The following is a 25,595-nucleotide window of genomic DNA, read 5'->3' on the forward strand; positions in this document are numbered from 1 at the left end:
CATCAGCATGCGAATACTCTGTTGAGCAAATTTTTAATTTTTTCGGTTTTGCTAGGTCAGTATTTGATCGTAGTAGATTCTTGTGACGCAATACCGAACCTGCCAAGCTTTTCTTCCTAGAACTAACGGTTCCCGAAATGCACCAATTTTGAAAAAAATTGCGGGGTTTCAACTTTATGTGGGGATGTTTTGTGCTTTTACAATGGCAGTTACCTCGTTGCAGGAGTATAATGATATGTATTGTCGTTAATATTATAAACATTTAAATATATAACCATGGCAGGCTATATCGCAGACGTTTGTACCAAGAGTTACGTCAAAAGAAACTTGCAAGTCGTGCTTTGTTTACAATTTGAAGGAGGAAAACTTTGGCGAAATACGCTATGGGGATGATATATACAACAATATCTGCAGACGACTGCTACGTGCATTCTGGCGATCAATCGTTCAACCATTGTATCGAGCATTAAACAATGCCACTCGTCGCATTGGATACCACTGGCGTTATTTCGTTTTGTTTTTAAATTGGAAAAAAATATGATTTTCTAGTTCTTTTTGATGATATCCCCAGCAAGAATGCTTACTTCCTCTGAATATTTAGAAACTGAAGAACTTATTTACTCCACTTCTGGTGCAGAACATAGTATCGTAGAAAAGAGCTTCAGTGAGACTCTATTTTTTGAAGGTGAACTGTTCTTACCTCAAGTCTGGTACAGAGGTTGGTGATTCGAAGTTACGAACGATACTGAACTAACCGTTTCTAATCCTCTGATCCTCTATCCTCTATCCTCTAATCCGATAATAATCCTCTGATCGACGTTTCGTTTGATCAATTAGACTGCCTCAACTACTTACACGGCATCCGTGCGCTGATTGGTTTCACAATGAATGCAAAAAATTCACAATTAGCATTTTATGAGCAAATCATTCCTCAGTGTTCTTAATCAGAATCCCGATACTAAGTCCGATCGAAGCGTTATACTCCGCTAAATTGAAAAATTATAAGATTGAAAAGAAAACTCGTCGTAATGATGCATTCCGCTATTGAAACCACGATGTGTATAGAAATGTAAAGACACTGCTACGTATGTTCAATGGAATGGTTTTGGATGTTACAGTGTCGTTCTCTGAAAGTTCCGCTTTTTTGGACGGAACAAGTTATTTCGGCCCAATTATTCTTGTAATGTTGGCTAATGCGCCATCACATCCTTCCACAAGTGAACTTTTAGGAATTTTAAGCGAAATTGTAACGCATAATTATTTAGGTGATACAGTCAGAGATGCGTATGGCAATTGATTCTTTTTAGACACGTTACGGGACAAATTTATTGCGTCGTGTATTATTATCTATTAATTACTGGCGATTATGGTATGGGAGTTTTGCGATTTTATAAAAGGTTAAGTTTAAGAGATTGTATTTCTTTGTTGTGCGAAACGTGAAAAGTCGTACCACACCAACCACACTTAATCGCGCTGTGAATATGTCATGTAACCATCTAAATGAAAATGCGAGCCAAATTAGTTTCATGTATTCTTTCTGCAGACAATATTGACATGAATGAAGACATGCAGATACGTTGGATTGGAATGATAACACAAAACGTGACAGATGGAATACAATCATTTATTTTGGAAGGAATCATTTCGTTATATCTATGACGGATTGTGTTATTTTCTATATCTCCTGTAGTTTTGATTCTGTTCGAATCAATTATCCGTAAAACAGCTTATACAAACTTTTTTATCTCTTAATTAGTGCGGATAATTGGCATTCTAAATCTGCTGTATTACAAATAGTCATCCGCGATATTTATTTCCTTTTACCCCATATCATTTGATATCTTATGGATGGTTGACACAATGCCGCGTCAAATTGAACATTTCCGCCTGTTACGAATGACATCATATTTCGTCAAACAATACACGGCATTTAAAACTCATATGTGTGGAAAAATACGATGTAAAATAAAGGTCAAATTCTGTGTTTTACGTATTATAACAAAAAATAAAAAATATTATACTAGAACGACGCTTTGAGGTCGCTGACCGAAATTGAGGATCGCTTTTTACGGAAATAAGCTGCGGAGAGTTTCGGTGTGATACCTGTTGATATACTGTATGGCTTAGTCTGTATTCCGTGCTAATGTCCTTCGTACTTTATTGTACACTACATTTTATACACTGTGTTAGAATTTCTTTTTACGTTTATCTTATATCCTATATTTATATTTTTATCCATTTATATCGATACGTTTTTACAAATTTTTATAGTTGAACCCACAAAATTCTGACTATCCTAACAATAATAACGTTATGAGGCCATTGAACACTTATTCTATCGCTTAAAAAATTAACAGTTTTCTGCAATGATCAGCTACCTGCAATTTTCCTTTTTTTTCACTTCTTATTCCGATATGAATCGACATCTCACATCAAACACGTAAATTTATATACCATCCATTTAAACTAAGTGTTGTGTTGCATATCCGGTGTTGCAAATCTATGAAATCATCGCCTTGAACCACAATAAACAAGTTTTTTTATATCCTGTGCAAACAATTACGTGTACCTTTCTTTCTCAAGTTTCACAAATTCGAACGACTCTAGAATTACCAAAAGAATCAAAATAATCATTTCACGTAATATATACTTGTATAAAAATGTATATATAAACACCACAGATAGTGCAGTTTATTTCTGTGTTCATTGTAAACGAAGAAATATAATTATTTTTTATTTTTAAGACTTAATACAGAACATGCGAAAAAGCCAAAGTTTTATTTCATATACAGAGTAAATCAAAAGTCAGAACCATCCCGAAATATTTCCACCAGTTTTTATCCAAACGATTTAGATTTGCAACTTGAAGGAAATGCAGTCAAATTTTTTCATAAATATTATTATTCGATTCTTTTAGTTTCTTTATAACTCTCTTTTACAGGGTAGGCAAACGAAAATTTTCGTTGGCTAAATGTGGACCAATTTTGGATAAACGAATGTCGTTTGTATGTTATAAAAATTTGCACTTGGAGCTGCCAGTTTCACAGGCTTAAAACCATCGTAGAAATAAAAAATATCTATCGGGTGATAGGTTAGTTCTCTTTCAGTTTAATTTAATTCAAGAACATTTATCCATATGGAATAGGTAGAAAAAAGTTTCTCTTTGCATGCAAAAATCCAATCTGCCAACAGTGTTGTCATTGTTGTATAACGAATACACATGGAATATTATCTAATAAATATGTATAGCATCATGTTAATGTAGTTTCTTATGTGTGTACATGAATTTGCGCGATGATATAAATAGTAAATTCCTATTGTATTGTCAAACAAATTTTGTTACATAACACAGTCTTGTTAACATAAATAAGAAAATAAATTTTTATAATGGTTCTTGTCGTTTAAAGGCGAGGATAAATGTCACAGACAAAAATCATTCGTGGAATGTTGTCGAAAAAAGGTTTTTCATACAACGAATGTAAACATATTAAAACCCAAGATCTCTTAGAAAGAAACTCTTACATCAGAAGTTTTTCCAACTCTGTCAAGTTTAAAACGACGACCGTCTAGTCTTTGCACTTAGGTTACCCTACTCTTCTCCATTCGCTTTTGTTTCATTAAATACTCATGCTCATATAGTTTGGTTAAGTAGTGGCTAGTTGGTTAAGTAGTACTTTTACAGCCTATCAAATCCTTCGGAAATTTCTTTTCTTGGTCTAGTGACATATTACTAGCTTCAAATAGAATATCGTTGGTCATGCACGTACGTACTCTATACATCTAAAAGCAGCGTTAATGCCGTGTTATGGATACAGGGTTTGGCAAAGATGGAACCGGTGCTTGGTGTGTTTCTAGAAGGATTTTTTGGTCTGCTCCACAGTTATTGTTGGTGAGTAATTCGATGACGTTCAGCCTTTTCCTGCAAGATTCTCCTAAGTATTTAATACGGCGAATCCACATTAATTCACTCTGATGGATGCATCCAAGGAGTTTAACGTTACTTGCATATTTTATTTTTGTGCTTCCTAGATGTAGCCCTGGAGATGTTTGACAAAAGCCTTTGCTAGACTCCAATTTTACATTTTCCGTTCCATTAGAGTATCATTCATTCTCTGGTTTTCTTAGTTCTGGTTGATTCGGCAACTCTCTCTGTCCCAGTGTTGGCGATTGTTTGCCTAATCGTATCTGGTTTTATTTCATAATCTGTTCATTTTTTTAGACCTTCTACTATGCTTTTCTTGTGGTAAGGCTAATTTATTTTATTGATATCCTATTGTAGGATCTTTACCTTTTTTTTCGTGGAGGGAACCTTCATAGGCACCTCGCGCCCTCAGAGGAGAGGGCGCCGGGAAGAACCGGATTCGTACCGGCTAAGACCTTCACGGTGATCATCCTGACGATTGGTAAGAGAGCTCCAGGGGCCATCTTTTCGTATTCCTGCTTGGGCACTCCTTCGTCTTCTCCCTGATGGTGTAATCGGGAGTCATCCTTGGTTGATTGGGCCGTTAGGAGGGACCACTCCTCCTGACGCCAAGCTGCCTGGGCCGTCGTGCAAGTCCGAAGGAGAGACAAAACCCTCTTTGGCGTGACGGCACTCTCGATGGGTGTTGTCCTCTCGCCCTTTCTCTCTCGGCGCACTCCTTTGCGAGCATGACTTGCTCGCAGTAGGAGCGGACACCGATGTACTCCTGTTGCTCCTTCAGTATGGCTTCTACGATCGCTTCGGGGGCCAAACTCTCGCCGATGGCGAGTCGTAGGGCACGGCGCGGTTCCTCCCACGCCGGGCAGAACTCCAGCGTGTGCTGTGCCGTGTCTTCCTCTTCCTCGCAGTGGTGGCATGTACTAGTCACCTCCCGCTGAATCCTTAGCAGGAACTCCCCGAACGCTCCGTGTTCGGTGAGCACTTGCGTCATCCTATGCGCCAGCGGGAGCCCGCCACGATCTCTCCAGGCCTCCTAGTTCGGTAGGACTGCTCCAACGGCCCGATGAGGCCGTACCGTATCCTCGGCGGCGAGCTGACTGCGCCACCTCTCCCAAGTCCGAGCCTTGCCTCCCCCCGGATGTCGCGGACCGACTGGCTGGCAGAGGGCGTATCACCGCCCGAGCACAGGCCCTGCACCCGTCGGAACGTTAGGGCCTGGAGCTCGAACGGAGGGGACGCCGCCAGGACAGTCGTCGACGCATATGATATCGTCCGGTATCCCCTTACGATTCTGATGGCGGTCGTCCTATGCAGCCTCCTCATCAAGAGTAGACTGCGTCAACTTTTCATCAGATCCTCTGTCCACACCGGTGGACTGTCGTCATCACTTTGGGAACCAGGAATTTGAAGTGCGGCCCGAACTTCCATCGACTGTCGATGGTGAGGCCCAAGTATTTCATCTAAGGTTCTACCTCAACCTTCTCTCCGCTTATGTCCAAACACAGGTCGGGCGAAGGAGTCCCTCTACGTCGGTAGTCATGAAACCATATGGCCTCCGACTTGGCTGGGGACACCTTCAGGCCCAGCCTTCATATAGTCCGTATCACGCAAGAGGCGGCAAGCTCTCCGTGGCGCAGCGTCTCGTGCCATCAGCGTCCTCCGGCCAAGACTAATGTGTCATGCGCGTAACACACCATGCCTGAGTCTGAGGGCATGGGGCAACAAAGAACCGCGTCTTATCCGATGATCCACAGAATCGGACCCAAAACCGAACTCTGCGGAACCCCACGTTCAACGGGCCACCGCTCTTGTAGGATTTTTACTACAATTAATTTATTTATAATAAATGGATTAAACAGGTTGGTGTTGGTTAAACTAAATAGCTAATTTACAACTCTCGTCACCACGGATCCGACGCTCTCTCTTACGCGGATCACACTCTCTCGACAACGCTGGCAACACTATCTCCCTGACTTCTTGATTCACACTCTCTGGCTTCTCAACTCACTATCTGACTTCTCAACTAACACTCTGACTGTTAATTCGTCTTTCCCCCTTAGCATCCCTTTGTCTTAGCCCCACCACGCACGCGTTCCGCAACCGCTCGTGACCAGGGTCACGCAGGCCTTTTCCGCGAAACTATTCGATTGAAGGACCGACGATACATTTTTGGCCTATTTAGGTGAAAGTAAGATTTCAGCGGAGATGCTTCTGTCTACATGGGTTATGTTTCAATGGTGAACTGATCAGCATAGTGTAAATTATTTGAGGCTTTCTATTTCATGCGTTCAGATAATATCGCGCTGAGTATTGCTAATTCTATAGCGCGCTGCAGATTTAACGTTTGAAAATGTTAAGTTTGAACTGTTTTATTGGTCCAGTTATTTTACCTCTGGCATCAGCGGATTTGGATGATCTCCAAAGATTATAGCGATTATTGAAGTACTCGGCCAACAGCAGCGGTTTTGCGATTTGTTCACTGAGTTTTTCTATTTCTTCAAGTTGTAAGCTGTAGCTTATTGTATATATGTTTACATTACAAATATGGATTTTCTGTAGAACCGTAGTTATTGCTACGCTTTTGACCTATTGACACACTTTTTATACGTGTCTGAAACTAGTAATTTTTCGTCATAGCCTTCACACTAGCTTGGTGGATCAATTGGTCGGCTAAGAAGCTCGAAAAGCGCAGAAAACTCGAGACGTCACGTCGTTCGAGGAATTGGGACGTGATGCGCGATGATCGGCGTATTATCGAATTAATTCAACCTCGCCAACTTTCCTGTCGATCGCTCTGTTCCCCCAATTTCTTCCAGTTTCTAAACGAGGGCCTGCTTCTATGGAATTAACCGCGCTAATTTCCTGGAAATTTCACCAAGATACCAAACCTTTCTTTTCCTCTCTTCGTTCCAGCGAATTAAATTGATTCTTGATCTTATTAATTATCGAATTTTCGTTAAATGGACAAAAGGTAGAAAGGATAAGTCGTAATAAAGCAAAGAGGAAATAAATGATAGAGGATTCTGTATCATATCTCCATACTGTTCATCTTTTTTCCAATTTTACCTTTTCCATTTAATTTAATAAAATGTATCTAGCGATTAGTTGTTGTCAATTTTATAGATAAATATTAAGAGTGTTGATTGGTTAATGTTGAAAATCATGAAAGTTTAGTACATTGCAAGCAAATAAAATTAATGGTACAATAAATAACAAAAAAAAAAAAAATAACATAGAAGATATGCTACAAACAGTAAAATCCAAATTAGAAGAATTAGATAAAATGTTAAACTTCCAACTTGAAAAATAAATCGTAAAAGTTTTTTTGAAAAGTCGTTTGGATCTTCCAACGCCTAAAGAAATTGCCACAGAATATACAGAGGAAAAGAATCTCTAACAATTTTCATGAAAGGACCTTGTCTCTATTTCACAGATCGTATCGTCAAAAATCAATTGGCGAGTCTTTTCAACATTATTGAACACCCAACTTCAACCGATTTATGTAACAACGATCATTGTCCCATTTTTATGCAAATGACAAGAAGAAATACTTGCGCTTGAAGAATTAACCCCTTAACCTACGATTTACGTTCGAGAATTTACGTTTGGTCCGATCATCTACTACGCGCTATGCCCGTAATATTTACGATTGGCCCGATCATCGTACTACGGGCTATGCACGTAGTTGTAGGTTAAGGGGTTAATAACCGACACTGCAACAAAATCTATTACGAACGAACGAAAAATTCCAACACGCACAAAGGATAAGAAACACGCTTTCAAGGTATGTAAAAAGTGTAATTACAAAAAATGTAAGAAGTGTAATTACAAAAAATTAAAAAACTTTTTTAACAATATATTATTAGACTAGCTTCTTATGCGTGTACATAAATTTATTGTAATATCGGGAATATATATATTCTCGATTATTATTTATTGATGATTGATGATGATTTATTTGCAATAAATGGATTGTACAGATGTTGATTAAACAGAAGAACGACGGTTGTTTAACGTGAACTAATCACAATAACGTGCTATAACCTAGACAGCTCAATAGTTAATTCGCAACTCCCGTCACAACGGATCCAACGCTCTCTCTCACGCGGACCACACTCTCACGACAACGCTAGTGTCACGTAAAATTAAGGCATAGGATTTAAATACAAGAAGGTTGGGCCGTAACTCCACTTTATGTTTCTTTATTAAATAACACAAGTACAGTTTACCCGAGTGATCGGAGAGATGTTGACTGATGAGAGTTTGTAGTTTCAGTGTCGAGGTGTTTTCGTATTATTACGGAGGAAAGCTCGGCATGGGTGTGTCCCTCTGAACTAACAATGCGGATTCGTTGTTCACACTTTTCGTTAGGAGAAGTGAGGGTAACGATCCGCGATGCCAATTGGTTATAGCTCACGTTAATAAATGAAGATAGGATGAGGAAGCCTCCTACCAACGTGGCTCGTAGGTGACATTGTTTATGTGAAAAACAATTCATTTCCGTTAGCCAAATATTTGGTTTTCCCATTAGGTAACTACCTGCTTTCTCCGTAATTTGTAGGAACGTACAATAAATCTAAGTACTGTTCAAGAACCATTTATAAACCGACAAAACTTACAGGAATAAACTAAAAGTTTAAGTTTATGGTGGGTCCTTGAGGTTATTGAGGTTAAACACCCAGCAAACCTCACAAAGGACACAACTTAACAAACACGAAGATGGTATCCCACTGGGGGTAGCCACCCACATGATAATCAAACAGCTGAAAAATTCTACCAAATGTCCAAACTGGACAAATTGTGAATGTAAAGAATTAAATAATAAAAAAAAAAAAAAGAAACTAGCAACACTATCTCGACAACGCAACTCGCACTCTCTCTGACTTCTCGATTTACACTCTCTGGCTTCTCCACTGACACTGACTGTTCTAGCATCCCTTTGTCTTTTCTTAGGCCCACCACGACGTATTTGGCAAATACTCGTGGCCAGGGTCACGTAGGTCTTTTCTACGAAAGTATTCAATCGAAGGACCGACGACGCATTGATGGACCCGACGACGCCTCGGCTCTCACAACATTGTTTATGGTTTACCCGATATCTCTTAACCCTTTTTGTTCACGATACTACATTATATTGTCGCGATTTTACATAAATTTCCACTTCGATGTCACACAATTCATTGCAGTCGTGTTAACGTAAATAAAAAACGTAACGATCTTCGTTTTTTATTCGAAAACATGAAACTGCCATTGAACGAACAAAAAACATGTTTAAATGCGTGACTTTGTATCTTAAAGGCATCGCATTGTCGATATCAATCATTGGTGACCTTCAATTTTCTTCTAAATATTCATTCCTTTTTGCGATCTTTGTAAAAAGTTGTAAACATTTATAATGGTCGTTTAAGAGAAACGAACGGACAATGTCATAGTCAAAGATAGGGGAGCAAAAAGTCAGCCACAGAGATATCGCAAATAACTTATGATAATCATTAGCAAGACAGGTTGCGGTTTTGCATACCACCAGTGCAACTATATTACAACTCGGGATCTTTCGTCTTTCTTCGTTCGAAGAATTTACCTACGAAAGAAAATAAGTTTTCCTGAAAATATCGATTTTGTAGAGGGGAGGTTAAAATGGAGCACGTATTTAAAACCATGTAAAAGTACAAAATCATTATGCTTATGAATTAGAAACTATTGATTTGTATAAAAATATATGTTTGCTCTGGATATACACAGAAAAATACAAGGAAAGAACACATCCAAACCAGCTGAAGCGAACAAAACTCTCATAGAAAGAAGACTGAAATGGAAACACCCCACTAAACTCACTAAAGAAATAAAATAGTCAATAGAAGATGATATCCCGCTGGGGGTAGCCATCCTCATGTTATTTAGCAATTAAGTTAGAAAAATTTACCAAATGTCCAGTTGGACAAATTGTAAAGTACAAATTAAATAATAAAAAAAATATATATATATGTTCCGTTTTACTTCACGTTGAAGTTGAAGTCGCACGAGCGAACGTTACGACGAACGTTGGAATGCTCGTGTGACCACAGCTTAAAGTGTACTGTTTTAAATATTAAACATTTAGCAGCGTGAGGTAAAAAATCACTTTGCCGCTATGAATCTTCTAAATGCAAATAATCCGATATAAGGTAGGTATGGTCAAAACGTCAATACAATATAGAGAAACTTGGACACTAGAAATTTTGCCAACTCTGTTAATCAAAAACTAACATGTGATTTTCTTTGGCACTGTGCTATTTAGATAAAAATGAGATTCGGGAATAAGTGTTTCCGTCTACGTAGATTATGTTTTAATGGGCAAATGATCAATATAATGTAAATTATGTAAAGTTCTCCATTTCGTATGTTTAACTAATTTTTTACTGAATATTGTTATGTCTGTTGTACTGAGAGATTTCTTCTGAGAGATTTCTCAGAAGAAGAGATTTCTTCTCTTTCTGAGAGATTGCACTGATCATTTCTCATATCGAAGTGGGTGCATGATTTAATGTTTATTAGTATTAAGTTAAGATTTTTATTTGTGGTTAGCAGCTTGTAGATTGTTTTATCGCTATTTTATTACATTATTATTTATCAGACATGTGAAGCGTTCCACATGGATCGTTGTATGTTCGTTATAATCATCGCCGTCATAAATACAGCAAAAGCGAAAGAGTTCAGGCAGATGTGGAACGCACAACTGTTTCGTTATAGTCCTACGCTAATAGCCTGTTATCATTGTATCAATGTATTTTACACCAGATTGCTTCCAATTACCAGATTGTTCAAATACCAATCGCTAACATGAGATGTATCAAACCGTGGAAAATCGTGTGTATCGTAGATGGAATTCCAGTTTGCGACAGTTGGTAAGCAAATTATTGTAATGATCTATTTTTTACGGGTGAACTTGAATTATTGTTTACTCGCTTTTTTAATCGTGTTTTCTAAGAATACTATTTATCAACGAACAGAAGAACTGCTAGTCTTAGAGACAGTTCGAAACACTCACACATCCCTCGGTTTACTCATAGCACGGGAATGAGTCTTTTCCATCTTCCAGTGATGTGTAATCATATGTACGCGAGCTTCCGTTTTTCTCCCGAGTCAACCATCTACGTAGAAAATGCTGATTAATGAAGAACAATGTTTACAACTATTCCGTAAATGATTCTACATCAAAATTGATTCACCTTTCTAAGTATTATGAGATATTTAATGTAATTACGAATGTTTCCTGAAGCATTGAATGCCATTCCTCAACAGAGATTATCGTAACAAAATGAAATGTTTGAAAATTTCGAACACGCGTGTGTATGTGCGCCCGCACACACAGTAATTACTTCTGTTCATTGGTTTACTAATCGAAAAACTAGTATTCTACAAAATAGAATAAGAATGAATAATCTATTCTGAGAAAGTAAATATACATACATTTACATATTCCTAAGGCTATAAATAGTACTAAATATATTCTATGCTTACGTTAGATGGTAATTAGGAGTGTATCCCATGTAAATGAGTGACACTTTCGATGAAACTGTCGTAACGACGCTTATCCCCACGGCGATATTCTAATGATTGAAATAATCGATTTTATAGATCGGGAAAAACTAAACACTAAAGCGTTAGAAAACGAAATTGCAAACTCACGTGATCGATAATGTTATTGTAGGAGAAAACCGCCAAATACGAAGAACTGCATTTCATTGTATCATGAAAAATCGTAAATTTCACGGGTTATTTGAATGAGGTAAATTCTTAATTTGCGATATAAATGGGCTACATATTGATTGTAACTCGCACTACAACTTGGGTCGTTAGAGGTATACATTCGAGGTACAAGTAGTAAAATATCCATCTGCTTACCTTGTCTTCGATTTCTACATGATGTTGCACAGTGCTATTGTGCCGTGCACGTGCAATAAAAAAACAAAACTCAAAAGGTGAATATTCCTCGTTCGGGGAAGCTTGCAATCTTGTGGGCCTCCTAACGAATGATTATTCCTGATGACAAATCCTCTGGATGGCACTCCACTTTAATACAACGCTTAAAAAACACATGATATCTCATTGGAAACAATTCGCGATGCCATTAGCGATAAGGATCTGAAGCGGTGTGAAAATTAAGCGCACCGTTTGAAGCCAACAGCATCAGCTGATCGGCAAAACTATGACGACGGCGATCGTAATTCTTACACGCACCGTACGAAGGAACTAGTTTCTTATGCAACGCATTAAGGAAGTTTCAAGGTCGAGGTTTATACGCGGGCTAGGTAAAGTCTTGACCGGTTTGTTACTTTATCGACTTTCACCGTCACGTACTTCACGCGTAAAAAGTAAAAATCTTTTCCTGAAACGATGTACTTCTTCGACGAAAGGGCTTTCATCCTATAACGAACGACCGTTTCTTAGATTTGCATTCGTCTAACTAGATTCTGAGAGGGACATAAAAAATTACTCGTGGATGCGTTTTATTTGACGCGAACACAATCGTATTGTTCACTAATTGTAAAGTAGGCTTCTAAGGTCGTTCACATTTTACATCGTTTTCCCCATTTTTGACGAACATCCGAACTTGTTTGAAATTTCGCCGCCACTAAAACGAAAAATTTTTATTTTATATTTTCGACTTCTTTTTTCGCGTAGAATCACCCCCTTTCCGCTTGTACCACCAGTTACCAACCACCCTGTATAATTACCAGATCTGGTTCGTCTATAGCCCGGTACATCATCCGTGCATGACATGCGCCTAGAAAAGGCTATGAAGCTGAGATTCAAATTGATTTTCAATGGCTTGGTGGACTAAGATAACTAAATACTAGAGAAGATGTAGAGCTTTTCTAGAAGTGAGAATCACTTCAACAAAATAGTCAGGAAGAGAAATGGGGAAAAGGGGGAAAGAAAGGAAGAAAGATAGATATGTATTATACTATTCGATATAGTATAATGCTGGACATCTACCTTAAACAACAGACGCTATTTTCTCAATTGCGGTTCCAGAGAACATCATAATAAATAGAAATGTTTCAAGATTGAGGGAGAGAGACAAACAGACAGACAAAGTGCATATATGGAGAGAGAAATTTCATCAGTTTATTAACTGAGCGGCTTAGAAATATGTATTAGTATATGTTTATTTCATACTTGGCGGATTATTGTACAATCGGACAAGTGATATAAACGGCATTTCTACTGTTGCGGACAGAACAATAGCGGCAATGAAACTACAAATAATCACTGTAATGGCAGTACAGGTCTGAAAAAACATAATATGTTATTATTACATAGGATTCATATTACTTTGAAATTGTTCGAATGAAACTACCTTATCATACTTACAATATTGGTGTAATAGAGAAAGAGAGGATAATTATCTAACGAATATAACGAAAGAATAATAATACAATTTATGAGATAAACGCAATACGTTAATTTACTGAAAGGGACGAAAATATCCAGCGATAAGATTTTGTTCACGATACCTGCAAACGTAACAAATATACTTGGGTGTAGTTCACAAAACGTTAAATAATTCGCATTACTCAAAGAGTATCTTTACGATAACTAGAATGACATTAACGTATTATTGAGTGATATGAAAAATATCGACTTACCGCCATTATTCGTAGTGCATGCAACTACGAGCCAGGCGATACCTAATGTCCAGCATGTTCTACTGAGGGCCAAATAAAGAACGGAGAGACCTAAGGATATATTCTTGTTCGCGAGTCCGAAGAGAATCGAACAATTACATAAAATTGCCAAGGACCAACCAACGATTAAGCTTTTCTGAAACATAAATTTAATCATGCTATTGAAAGATGCAGAAAAATATAAGTCTACGAACAAACAGTATACGTTACTTTTGATAAGTGCAATTTGAAATTCCATTTTGTAAGAAGGTGACATGTGGCCATTCCTATGAGGTATGGCGGTATTCTACACCACGGTCGTATATAAAAGTATGTCAGTGTCCTATATTGTTCGTCCAACCTAGGAAAGTGAATATAAGTATATTTACAAATTCCCTATTTTATAAAGAATGCTAAACATTTTGTATGCTTACGTAGGATGATAATTAATAGTGTACCCCGTGTAAACTAGTGATCCTATCGATGAAACTAGTGCAACAACACCTATACCCACAGCAATATTGTAATGCCTGAAACAGTCGATTTTAGAGCCCAGGTAAAAATGGGTTCTAAGGGATCAAAGAACGAAATTAAAAACTCACGTGATCGATAAAGTTAGAAGAAAGCTTCCAAATACGAAGAACTGCATATCGTTGGGCAGGTACCAACTCCATGTGAGACACTGCAAACAGTACTTCTCTCCGAAACGATTCTTTTGCAATAACGCGACCGATATTTGCAATAGATTATCTGAGAAAGTATACGTACTAGTTCATCCCATCTATAGAAGTTGTTGATGTAAAGTATGTTAGTCCACCAATATTTGGAACACTTAGCATTTGGATGCTCAATGGGAAGAAGCTCTGAGACATGATGATGCCAGGTAAAATTCAGTATCGCGATTAATATAACGACGAAATATGCAGGTGTAAGCCTTCGAAATTAATATATTTATTTTATTATCATAGAAATCTCATCGACAGTACCTTTGAAGCATTGATACTATACTATACCTTATATATCGTTTGAGAATCTTTTGAAAAAATTCGTTTATTCTCTTTGCTATAGGCGGAATTCCCTGATATTTTCGCCGTTCCTTCAGAAATGAATGTGATAACAGAAAACCACTCATAAAGAAAAATGCATCCACCGATAATGTGAAGTTGCTTATGATTTGAAGGAGTAAAGTTTCAGCCATTGTAAATACAAGCCATTTGTTACCTGTATACATGAGTGACTGTATTAAAAAAATACATGGTAGATCAGAAATTGGATCGGAGTAGTAACGTTAAAAGATCGTTAAAATTAATTTCTCACTCAAAACATGAAATGCGTAGATCAATATGTGCCCCATAATAATCCATACTATTGTCAACGTTCTCAAGCCGTAGAATACTCGCAGATTACCACCCTTTTCCGGTTTAAATATTTCCTCTACATTGGTGAGAAATGAAAAACACAGAAGATGTTGGCTGATAGGATGCTGCTGCCTCGACTCGGGGGGTGCCGGTTTCTCGTAGTTAGGTCCGCATTTCTCATCTATTCCGTTGTTCAATGCTGTTGGAAGTTAGTCGTACGTTACATAGATTCCCATGAAATAAACTCGAGGCGATAATAATCAGTAAGATTGGTAACGTGAGCGCAGTTTTAAGTAATAGTTAAATAATAGTTAATATAAAATATCAATGTATGTGTAGCTTACGTATCGCGTTGTTACTTTCGGACATAAGCTTTCCCCTTTCGTTATTCAATTGCTTTCGATATACGAAAACGTCATAAACTGTGGCCGCTATTACGGTAACACACAACGATAGCAAAACTCCTCTGTAATCATAATTTTAAAGTTCGTAGGTGGTATTTTATCGGATGCAGATCTTGACCTATGTAATATATATCTGAAGTGACAAAAATTCAAGGTTCAAATTACGAGTTTGAAATGTACGTACATGATGAAAATCATTTTCGCAGATAGTAGCCATTGACCATCATCTACCAAATCGGAGACTTCGATCAGCTTGAGGTGTATATTAAAAAGTTTTCCAATGAAAAGTGTCTCATTACGAAATACTTTATCGAGCATAGTGGTAACATCGCCTATGCTGCAGGATGCCGGTAAGCAAAGTCCAAGCGTGATCAAATCCTAAAATAGATGCAGTTTCTCAATTTTCTGATCGTCCGTCGTGACCGTAAAAATTCGCACGTAAATTTCATGAAATATTTTAATATTAATGATATCATCTATCAATATTACTTTAATGCGATAAATGCTTAATTTACTGCATAAACTGGCTACATACTGATTGTAATTCGCTTTGCAACTTGAATCGTTAGAGATATACAATCGAGATACTAATTCTAAAATATCCATTTGCTTACTTCGTCTTCTATTTCTATATGATATTGCACAGTGCTATTGTGCCGCGCACGTGCAATAAAAAAACGAAACTCAAAAGGTGAATACTCTTCATTCGGGTTCCGGTATATGGAATTGTTCTTTCGTATTTTCTCCGATAGAAATACCGTGCGATTTTCAGAGAAAAGCTTGCAACCTATTTGGTCTCCTAACCAATGGTTGTTTCCGACGACAAATCCTCCGGATGGTACGCCACTGGTATCCAATGCTTAAAAAACACATGATCTCTCATTGGAAACTGCTCGTGATACAATTGGCAATAAGGATCTGATGCGGTGTTAAAATTAATCGCACCGTTTGAAGCCAACAGCATCAGCTGATCGGAAAAACTATGACGACGACGATCGCAGCTTTTACACGCCCTGTACGAAGGAACTAGTTTGTTATACAACGTATGAGGAAAGTCGCAAGGTCGGGGGATGGCTCGGTAAAAAATTACGCATCTTTCACAATCACAACGTAGCGTGATGGTACCGTGATCAGAAGAATCTTCGCGGTTGCACAGGAGTTGTTTCTATTGTTTTTGATTCGAATTTTCCGCGGTATAAGCATGTTCATCGAGAACATGTCACGAAACACAATCGCAAACACGGTGTACATTTTTTTGAATCACGGTCGGTTATACGTATTTCGTTTGGTTTGCCTCCTTCTTTCTTTTCGCTGTAATTGACTGGCGGTAGCTTCGCGGAACCGAATTCGGCTATATATCTTAAAAGTTCTATTAACCTCTTAGAGCCCAAAGTATCTGGTTATCCACCGCATTCCGAAATTCATCTATCTCCGTCCGACATCTGCTGGAATTTAGAAGATCAGCATTTTCCAGAACCGCGTACACTGGAAGTATCTTCCTTGTGGCCATCGGGTCTAGTTCGGTCGCTTGTATTAACACGTAAAAGCTTGTTAAAGATAGAAAGGATAACCATGTCCACGAAATTCTTCCGCACTTCATACTTCGAAATGAGATTTACACTTGGATTATTAAAATTGACTATCGAGGAATATCGGCAGCCACGCGAATGTATTTTGTTCTCTTGTTGGTAGTAATGTACGTTGCTGCTCTTTCGGTACTATGTTCGAAAATGCGACTGCGTCGAACGGGTTTCGAATGGCGAATGGAGCTCGAGAGACTCAAGGGTTTCCGATAAAATTGAAGCGCGATAATGCGTATTCGTAACAGGACATATCATTGATAATGTATAACATCGCAATCATTTTAATTGCTAATAAGTTTGTCATGTTATTTCTACCGATCCAATTATGTAATCCGGTATTAGTTTTTTAAAACCCTTGTCTTTGACGTTCGTTACTTTTTACCTTATATTTTAATTTTGAAGCAAGTTTTTTTAGGACATCCAGCCAATTAATATCGTTCGATATAATTTTTAATATGCTTATAATTAAGAGTTTTGACGCGAAAGCGTGAGCTGGCCTTCATCTTGCAATTTCCATAAAATTATTGCTCACTGCTGCCATTAAAATGCGAGTCAATTTTAATATATCGCTCTGAAATGCTCATTGAATGCATCATGCATTATAAAAACCATCAATCCATTACTTTATTTCGCGCCTGAGATTCTTTTAGACCGCGGTCAAGAAGCTGCAGATTATTTTTCCTGCTCATATATCGTTTTCACATATATGGCGTTGTATTCAAACAAAAAAAGAAAAAAGGAAAAAAAGATTATAAATTCCTTCAAATTCCTCGTCGTCTTTTGCATTTTCGACGAACATCCACAGAGCTTGATTGAAATCTTGTCGACTCAATCTCTACTCGATTTTTCATCTTTTTTCCTTTGTTTTACACCCTTGCATCTTGTCGAGCAAGATGTTAAGATGGCACAACGAAGTGCAAATTTTTATAAAATACTCGCAGTATACCTTCCTCCACGATTTATCCAATCAAAATTTCGCCTGTTCAATGTCCAAAAGAAAGTAACGATTGTTCCGTTCGAAACGACCAAAACGTAAGAATCTTCCTAAGCAATTTTATGACGCCAGCTTCCGTGGGAAAGTTCCTTTTAGCAATAGTGACAACGTTTTTAATTTTCCATGTCTATCGTGTTCTCAATACCCAAGCGTATCGTAAACACGGCTACTTCCGAATAGTAATTTAACTAATCGAAACGTGGCTGCTATGATGGCAGCACATTCAAGTAATGAAACTCCTCTGTAACCAAAATTTTTAAGTTTCTAGTCGATTTTTCATTGGACGCAGATCGCGATATATAGCGTGTATGTTAATGGGTGACAAGAATTCGAACTTTCAATAACGAGCTTAGAATTTCGTAAGGAGGAGCCATTGTTGATCGTCCGTCCAATCAGAGACTTCGATCAGCCTCAAGTCCGTGAAAAAGATTTCCGATTAAAGAGTTTTATTATTGAATACACTATCCATCATAGTGACGGTATCGCGTTTGATATACAATGCAAATAAGCAAACTTCAAGCGTCATCAAATCCTGAAAAAAAGCGCAATGTCGCGAACCTCTGATAGTTCGTTGCAATCGTGAAAGGTCGTACATAAATGTCATGGGTTGTTTTAATGAGGTAAATTTGCTGTACAGATCATACTGATGATTACATATTGATTACAAGTAGCATTGCGACTCGAATCATTAGATATGTGGATTCCAGATGCAAACATTGAAATATCCGTATACTTACTTCGTTTTCTGATTTTATGCGATATTGCACAGCGCTATTGTGCCGCATGCGTCCAATAAAAGGTAGAAACTCAAAAGGCGGATATTCCTCGTTCGAGTTCCGGTATATCGAATTGTTCTTTCGTACTTTCTGTCACAGAAATTGCATGCGATTTTTAGAGATCTTGGAGCAAGTCAGACGATCTCCTATAAAATAATGGTGCTCGTTGACAAATCCCCTGGGTGGCACGCCGCTAGTGTCCAACGCTTGAAAAACACATGATTCTGTAATGGTAGCAGCTGATCTGCAAAAGGGATACACTTGGGCTACAAAGGTCATCATTTTTATGGAGCCCATGCTTCTGTTTCGGCGGTTGATTCGATGAAAAATTATGCATGTGACACAATCGCGACGTAACGCGACGTAATTGCCTCCAGGAAAACTGCGGCGGTTGCACTGGAATTATTTTCATGTTTCTTGAGTTTAACTGACTGTTTAATTTGTTGAATCGTGATAGATTGTGCGTATTTCGATTGATTTATCTCCTTCTTCTTTTCACAATCGTAATCTACTTTCAGTAACTTCGTCGAGCGAAGTTTGTCCAGGTATCTTGAAAGTTCTATTTACCTCTTAGTCCCCAAAGTATCTCCGATGTCAACTCGAATTTAGAAGAATGATGTTTTACAAATGGTATGTTGATTGTATAATTATTAGCATAATGGATTTCTGTTTTTCATACAACGTGTGTAACCATCACGCGATAGCAATTCATTCGGAGCATATATCTAAGAAAACGTTGTTCCGTCTTGCCTTGCTTTGTCTGCTCGCTCCTATCGCATAGTTCCTTATATCTGTTAATATACATATAATAACATATTTTGATGTGTGATGTAGAAGGGGCTTTCAGAGCGTATTTTATACTTGGAAACTATCTTCGTCGATATAGTACGTACCATATGTTTGGTTCCAAAGAGGATACTATTGACTTTGCATGCACGATGTACCCCTGTAATTACCCTTGTTTTATTTCCTGTAATGTAGGTGGTTTGGCAGGGCTATAGATTGTTGAGTCGTAGTCTACCTTAGGTCAAATTATGTAGTGCTTGATATGTTTTTAAGGATCGATACAACTGCTCTCCTTCAGCTGTTGACAAAGACTACGTGGGCCCACACGCATTTAAATATATTAAGCAGATGGTTCGTTCCAGATTTATGGAATAGTTTTAAAATATCAAATCACTTTTTGAACTTTTTCCGGCAAATGTGTCTCCACGTGCGAAGGCGGCGAAGAAGAGAAAGTGTCGCTAATAACCCGAAGGACGTACAAAATTTCATGCACGTGTTCTTTATGTTTGTTCCAAAGAACTTCGTCACCACATGACGTTGCAGCTTGAAAGGTTAATAGCATGATGGGTAATATCAATTTTCGATTTGTTTTATGGATCCAAGCATAGCAAATAGATATAAATAGTCGGTTACATGAATGACGCAGCGGCGTTAACAGCGATAAATTTACCGATTTTATAAATTTCGATATCCCAACATTTCCAATATCCAGTTTCCGAATTTCCTAGTTTGTCAATTCTCAAAATATCATACTTTTGAGTTATGAAAATTGCAAATTTTCATAAGCCCAAATTTACGAATTTTCGAATTGAGAAAACAAAATTCATCTCTGTTTTCACAACTTTGATGAAAATGACTCTTTTCCTAAAATTCCTGATATCCATCTTGTTCTTGGCATATTTTCACTTATTTGGATACTTCATCTAACTAACGTACGTATCTCGAACTTCTAAGTTCTCATCGTAGCAGTCTTCGTACTCAGTCATTGTCGATTTTATTGATTTTTTTTAAGATAAATTTTTACAACTCACAGTTTTTGCAATGATAATATTACATCCATATTACAAAATCATGAAAAGTTTTTCAGTACTTATATAAGTGCTTACGTAAAGAAGAAATAGCTTAGCTTTACCTATAAATTTCATGCATGGCGACGAAAATGATGTGTAACTCTAAAAACGCATTTTAAAGAAACGATCATACTCACGAACATTACGCGAACAAATACCCGTTATCTTTGTAGTTCATCGACTGCGTGTGTCGAATAAGTCGACAGGTGCTCAATGCGTTTGAGTTTAACGCACACTTTCTAATCACGATTTTCGTTTCACTTATACTTTTGTATATTTAAAAAATCTTTATATTTAACAGTTATTTGGAACATTTCCCGTAGATTGTTATACGTTTGTTATAATAATCACCATCATAAATACATCTACAACGAACGCGAAGAATTCAGGAAGAATTATGTCGCTTCGCTTTTCTTCGTGCACTATTATACAATCGCATAAACGGCATTTCGATTGTTGCGTATAAGAGAATAGAAGCACTAAAACTACAAACGGCCATTGTAACGAACAGGGTACCCTGGAAAACAGAATTGTTATTTCATAATACAATAGTAATATTACATCGAAATTGTCCAAATGAAATAGTTTCATTATACTTACAATGGTGACGTTATCAACGTAGAAAGGATAATAAGTTGAGGAAAAAGCCGAAAGTATAAGAATAGGATTTAGAAGATAAGCACTATACGTCAATTTACTCAAAACAACAAAAATATCTAGCGATAAGATTTTCTTCACGATACCTGCAAACGTATCAAATATATTTGGGTGTAATTTACAATAAGAAGAATGACATTAACGAATTACTGAGTGACATGAAAAATATCGAATTACCAGCATGGTTCGTAGTGCATACAACTACCAGCCAGGCTATACCCAGTGCCCAGCCTGTTCTACTGAGGGCCAAATAAAGAACGGCTAAGTTTAAGGACGTGTTATGGTTCACGGGTGTAAATAGAATCGAGCAATTACATAGAATTGCCAAAGTCCAACCAAGGACTAAGAATTTCTAAAAGATTGGATTAATCACGTTATTGATAGATGCACAGAAATGTAGGTGTAACGACAAAACTGATAGAAACAGAATATGTTACTTTTGATAACCGTAATTTATAGTTGCATTTGCTAAGAAGGTGACATGTAGCCATTCCTATGAGATAAGGTGATATTCTACACCACGGTCGTATATAAAAGTATGTCAGTGTCTTATATTGCTCATCCAACCTAGGAAAGATAATATAAATATATTTACAAATTCCCTATGTTGCAAAGAGTGTTAAACATTTTGTATACTAACGTAGGCTCGTAATTAAGAGTGTACCCCATATAAGCGACTGATCCTATCGATGAAACTAAGCTAAAAACGCCTAAGCCAATGGCAATGTTGTAATGCCTGAAACAGTCTATTTTAGTGTCCGGGTAAAACTGGCCAATGAATGACTACAAAACCAAATTTCAAACTCACGTGATCGATAATATTAGGAGAAAATTACCAAATACGAAGAACTGCATATCATTGGGCAAGTACCAACTCCATGTGAGACACTGCAAACAGTATTTCTCTCCGAAACGATTCTTTCGTAGTAACGCGAACGATGTTTACAATGAATTTCCATAGGAAGTATACGTACTAGGTCATCCCAATGGTAGAAGTTGTTTATGTAAAGTATATTTGTCCACCAATATTTGGAACACTTAGCACTTGGTTGCTCGTAGGGAAGAAGTGCTGAGACATGATCATGCCAGGTGAAATTTAATATCGCTATCAGTATAACGACGAAATATGCAGGTGTAAGTCTACAAAATTAATGTATTTATTTGATTAGCACCGTATTTGCATCGCGCATAAGTTAAAACACAAAGACATATTAAAATCATCTATACCTAATATATCGCTTCATAATTATTTGAAGGAACATATTCACTCTTTCTATTATAGACGGTACTCTCTCCATTTTTTGATGTTTCTTGAGAAAAATATACGACGTCAGAAAACCACTCATAAAGAAAAACGTGTCCACCAAGAATGTCGTATTGAATATCATTCGCGCGGGCACTTCATCGATCATCAGGTACAAGTGCGATTTGTTAGCTGCATACATGATTGGTGTCGTTAAAAAAGTTGAGCTATCATATATCAGAAATCGGAATGGGCTATTGAAATTAAAACGCAATTGAAATTCATTTTTTACCCATAGTATTCAATCCGTACACGATCAGATGTGCCAGTATAATCCATAGCATTCCCAACACTTTTATACCGTGGAATATACGCAAATTCTTTACATCCTCTTTTACTTTAAATATTTGTCGTACATTTCTGAGCAACGAAAAACACAGCAAATATTGGTTCATGCGATTTTGTTCCCTCGACTCTGAAGGTATCGATCCATTGTGATCGGTTTTGCGTTCCCCTTGTGTCCCGTTCTCCAATTCTATTCAAAGTTAACCATACGTTACACAGATTCCCGTGAAATAAACTCGTGGCGATCAGAATCATTAACATCTGGAATATCACGTATTATCGTATGTATCGCTTACCTTCCGTACTTCCATCTTGGTGAACAATGATTTCCTTTTCGCTGTTTACACGGTTTCGACGGGCGAAAATATCGTATACTGTGGCTGCTGTCACGGTAGTACACAACAATAGTAAAACTCCTCTGTAATCACAGTTTTAAGGTTTCTACTCGATATTTAGTCGAACGCCGATCGTGATACTTCTATTTATGTCGACTGAGAATTGAAATTTGGACTGTCGATTAGGAGCTTGAAATTTACGTACATGATGGAGATCATTTTCGCAGAGAGTAGCCATTGATAATCATTTACCAAATCAGTGACTTCGATGAGCCTGAAGTGTACAGCAAAAAGTTTGCCGATGAGAAGAGTCTTGTCATGCAATGTTTTATCTAGCATCGTGGCTACATCTCGTTTGGTACAGGATGCCGGTAAACAAAGTCCAAGCGTAATTAAATCCTTACAAAAACGTTCGTCACAGTCGTAAAACTCTGCATTATATATCTGATTCGTTATGCTAATCTGGTACATGAGATATGTACGTGCTTACTTCGTCCGGTAGTTCTTGGTGATATTGCATAGTGCTACTGTGCCGCATGCGTCCAATAAAAAAACGGAACTCAAAAGGTGGATGCTCCTCGTTCGGGTTGCGATATATCGTATTGTTCTTTCGTTTCCCCTCCGAGACAAACAGTGTGCGATTTTGAGAGAGAATGGTGCAACCCATACGATCTCCTAACCAATAATTGTGTCCGCTTATAAATCCCCCGGGTGGCACGCCATTGGTGTCCAAAGCTTAAAGAATATATGATACTGCGTTGGAAACATCTGATGATACTATTGGGAATAAGGATTTTAAGCGGTAAGGAAGTTGAATGCAGAATTTGGCGTTTCGTGTTTAAAGTCAGAAAATTCAGTTCGTTAGGATAAGAAAAATAGCTACGACTATGACCGTCGCTTTTCCGCACTTCAGACGAGGGAAGTAGTTTCTTGCGTAAGGTGCTAAGGAAGTCTCAGGGAAGAGGTCCAACTCGACTTAAAATTATGCAGTTGATAGAATCGCGACATAATAGTCGCTAGAAGAATTCTGGCGGTTGCATAAGAATTGCTTTTACTGTTATTAATTTTTCACGGTGTAAATGCGTTTTAAATGCAAACAAGGGATGCGACATGTCACGAAACACAGCCGCAAGCACGGTGTATAGTTATTCGAATTCTATATCCGTTTATGTTTGTACGTTGGTATGTTATGGTTATACGATTATGTTCTATATATTTAATGTGATTTGTTTTATCCTTCCTTTTGTACGCAATCGGCCGGCAGTAGAAATTCATTCACACTACCTTAAAAGTTCTGTTTACCTCTTAGACCCCAAAATATCTGGTTGTCAACAGCATTACGAAATTCATCAACCTCCGTCCGACATCTGCTGGAATTTAGAAGATCCACATTTTCCAAAACTGCGTACGCTGGAAGTACCTGCCTCATGGTCACTGGGTCTAGCGTGGTCGCTTGGGTCGACACGTAAATCATTGTTAATGATAAAAGGGATAGCCATATCCACGAGGAATTTTTTCCGTACTGCATGCTCTGGAATAGGGTTTGCACTCGGATTATTCAAATTCTCTATTGAAAAAAATGGTCAACCATACAAATGACCATTATTCTTTCTTATACGATGAAGTACGTTGTCACTCTTTCGATACTATGGTCGATCAAGAGTATGACTACTATAATATGAATGAAATGTTCAGTACATCTATTGGGTACCAGCATTTTCTAGGAAGATCGCGTCAAGACTAGTCGTATCCAACAAGGAACGCACAATTTATGACATAGGACGCTGACAATCATTGTAAATATTTCATCTTCTTGATTATCGCCCAGTTACGGAACCCCAATTAGATTATTGCAGTACTGTTGTCGGCACGTGGCTTACCGAAATCGTTAATTATCAGCACGCCGATACTCTGTTGAGCAAATTTTTATCTTTTTCGGTTTTTCTCGGTCAGTATTTGATCGTAGTAGATATTTGTGACACAATACCGAACCTGCTAAGCATTTCTTCCTAGAAGTAACGATTCCCGAAATGCACCAATTTTGAAAAAAATTGCGGGTTTCAACTTTACGGATGTTTTGTGCTTTTACAATAGCAGTTACCTCATTGCAGGAGTAGAATGATATGTATTGTCGTTAATATTATAAAATTTGAACTATGTGTGAATTTGAACCAAGATGAGAAGGACAGCTAAATGGGGCCATTCTCTACTTACGTTTTTTAATTCATTTAAAAAACTGAGACTCTAAGAGGAAATGAAACGACAGCACGCGATACTGTAGACGTTTGTGTCCAGAGTTGCGTCAAAAGATACTTGGATGTTGTGTTTTGTTTACAATTTGAAGGAGGAAAACTTTGGCGAAATACACTATGGGGATGGTATATATTACAATATCGACAATATAAATGGGAAAAAACATGATTTTCTAGTTTTCCTTGTCGATTTTCTCGGCAAAAATGTCTGCTTTCTTCG

General features: G+C 37.7%; 3 protein-coding genes across 3 annotated transcripts in view; 1 reads left to right on the forward strand and 2 right to left on the reverse strand.

Annotated features, from left to right (window-relative positions):
• LOC117165764 (monocarboxylate transporter 10) overlaps positions 1-25,595 on the forward strand; it is a 295,750-nt gene that overhangs the window by 95,011 nt on the left and 175,144 nt on the right. The window lies entirely within an intron of this gene.
• Positions 13,026-17,113, reverse strand: LOC117165763 (nose resistant to fluoxetine protein 6-like). The gene is made up of 13 exons (XM_033349126.2): positions 16,712-17,113; positions 15,949-16,193; positions 15,519-15,712; positions 15,275-15,396; positions 14,890-15,129; positions 14,586-14,793; positions 14,341-14,506; positions 14,175-14,254; positions 14,007-14,102; positions 13,804-13,933; positions 13,555-13,729; positions 13,280-13,422; positions 13,026-13,196 (listed from the first exon to the last, which is right to left on the reverse strand). Exons 1-13 carry the CDS (start codon positions 16,932-16,934, stop codon positions 13,074-13,076), a joined length of 2,145 nt encoding a protein of 714 aa, XP_033205017.2. The 5' UTR covers positions 16,935-17,113; the 3' UTR covers positions 13,026-13,073.
• On the reverse strand, positions 20,858-24,651 carry LOC117165769 (nose resistant to fluoxetine protein 6-like). Its single transcript, XM_076617121.1, has 13 exons — positions 24,426-24,651; positions 23,614-23,858; positions 23,329-23,522; positions 23,085-23,206; positions 22,736-22,978; positions 22,428-22,635; positions 22,175-22,340; positions 22,009-22,088; positions 21,841-21,936; positions 21,638-21,767; positions 21,378-21,552; positions 21,144-21,286; positions 20,858-21,060 (listed from the first exon to the last, which is right to left on the reverse strand). Exons 1-13 carry the CDS (start codon positions 24,649-24,651, stop codon positions 20,929-20,931), a joined length of 2,160 nt encoding a protein of 719 aa, XP_076473236.1. The 3' UTR covers positions 20,858-20,928.

The sequence above is a fragment of the Bombus vancouverensis genome, chromosome 3 (assembly GCF_051014615.1).
Source record: "Bombus vancouverensis nearcticus chromosome 3, iyBomVanc1_principal, whole genome shotgun sequence".
Lineage (NCBI taxonomy): Eukaryota > Metazoa > Arthropoda > Insecta > Hymenoptera > Apidae > Bombus > Bombus vancouverensis.

What these genes read in the sequence shown, in the direction of transcription:
- LOC117165763 (XM_033349126.2), bottom strand. Translation starts at nt 16,934, where the DNA reads ATGAAGTGCGGAAGAATTTCGTGGACATGGTTATCCTTTCTATCTTTA. An exon ending in ATATAGAAATAGAAGACGAA is followed by an intron (nt 15,713 to 15,948) that starts GTAAGCAAATGG and finishes CATCTATTTTAG; the next exon opens with GATTTGATCACGCTTGGACT. An exon ending in ACTATTAATTATCATCCTAC is followed by an intron (nt 13,934 to 14,006) that starts GTAAGCATACAA and finishes TCACTTTCCTAG; the next exon opens with GTTGGACGAACAATATAGGA.
- LOC117165769 (XM_076617121.1), bottom strand. Translation starts at nt 24,651, where the DNA reads ATGCAGTACGGAAAAAATTCCTCGTGGATATGGCTATCCCTTTTATCA. An exon ending in ACTCTTAATTACGAGCCTAC is followed by an intron (nt 21,768 to 21,840) that starts GTTAGTATACAA and finishes TATCTTTCCTAG; the next exon opens with GTTGGATGAGCAATATAAGA. An exon ending in ATAAATTACGGTTATCAAAA is followed by an intron (nt 21,553 to 21,637) that starts GTAACATATTCT and finishes CCAATCTTTTAG; the next exon opens with AAATTCTTAGTCCTTGGTTG.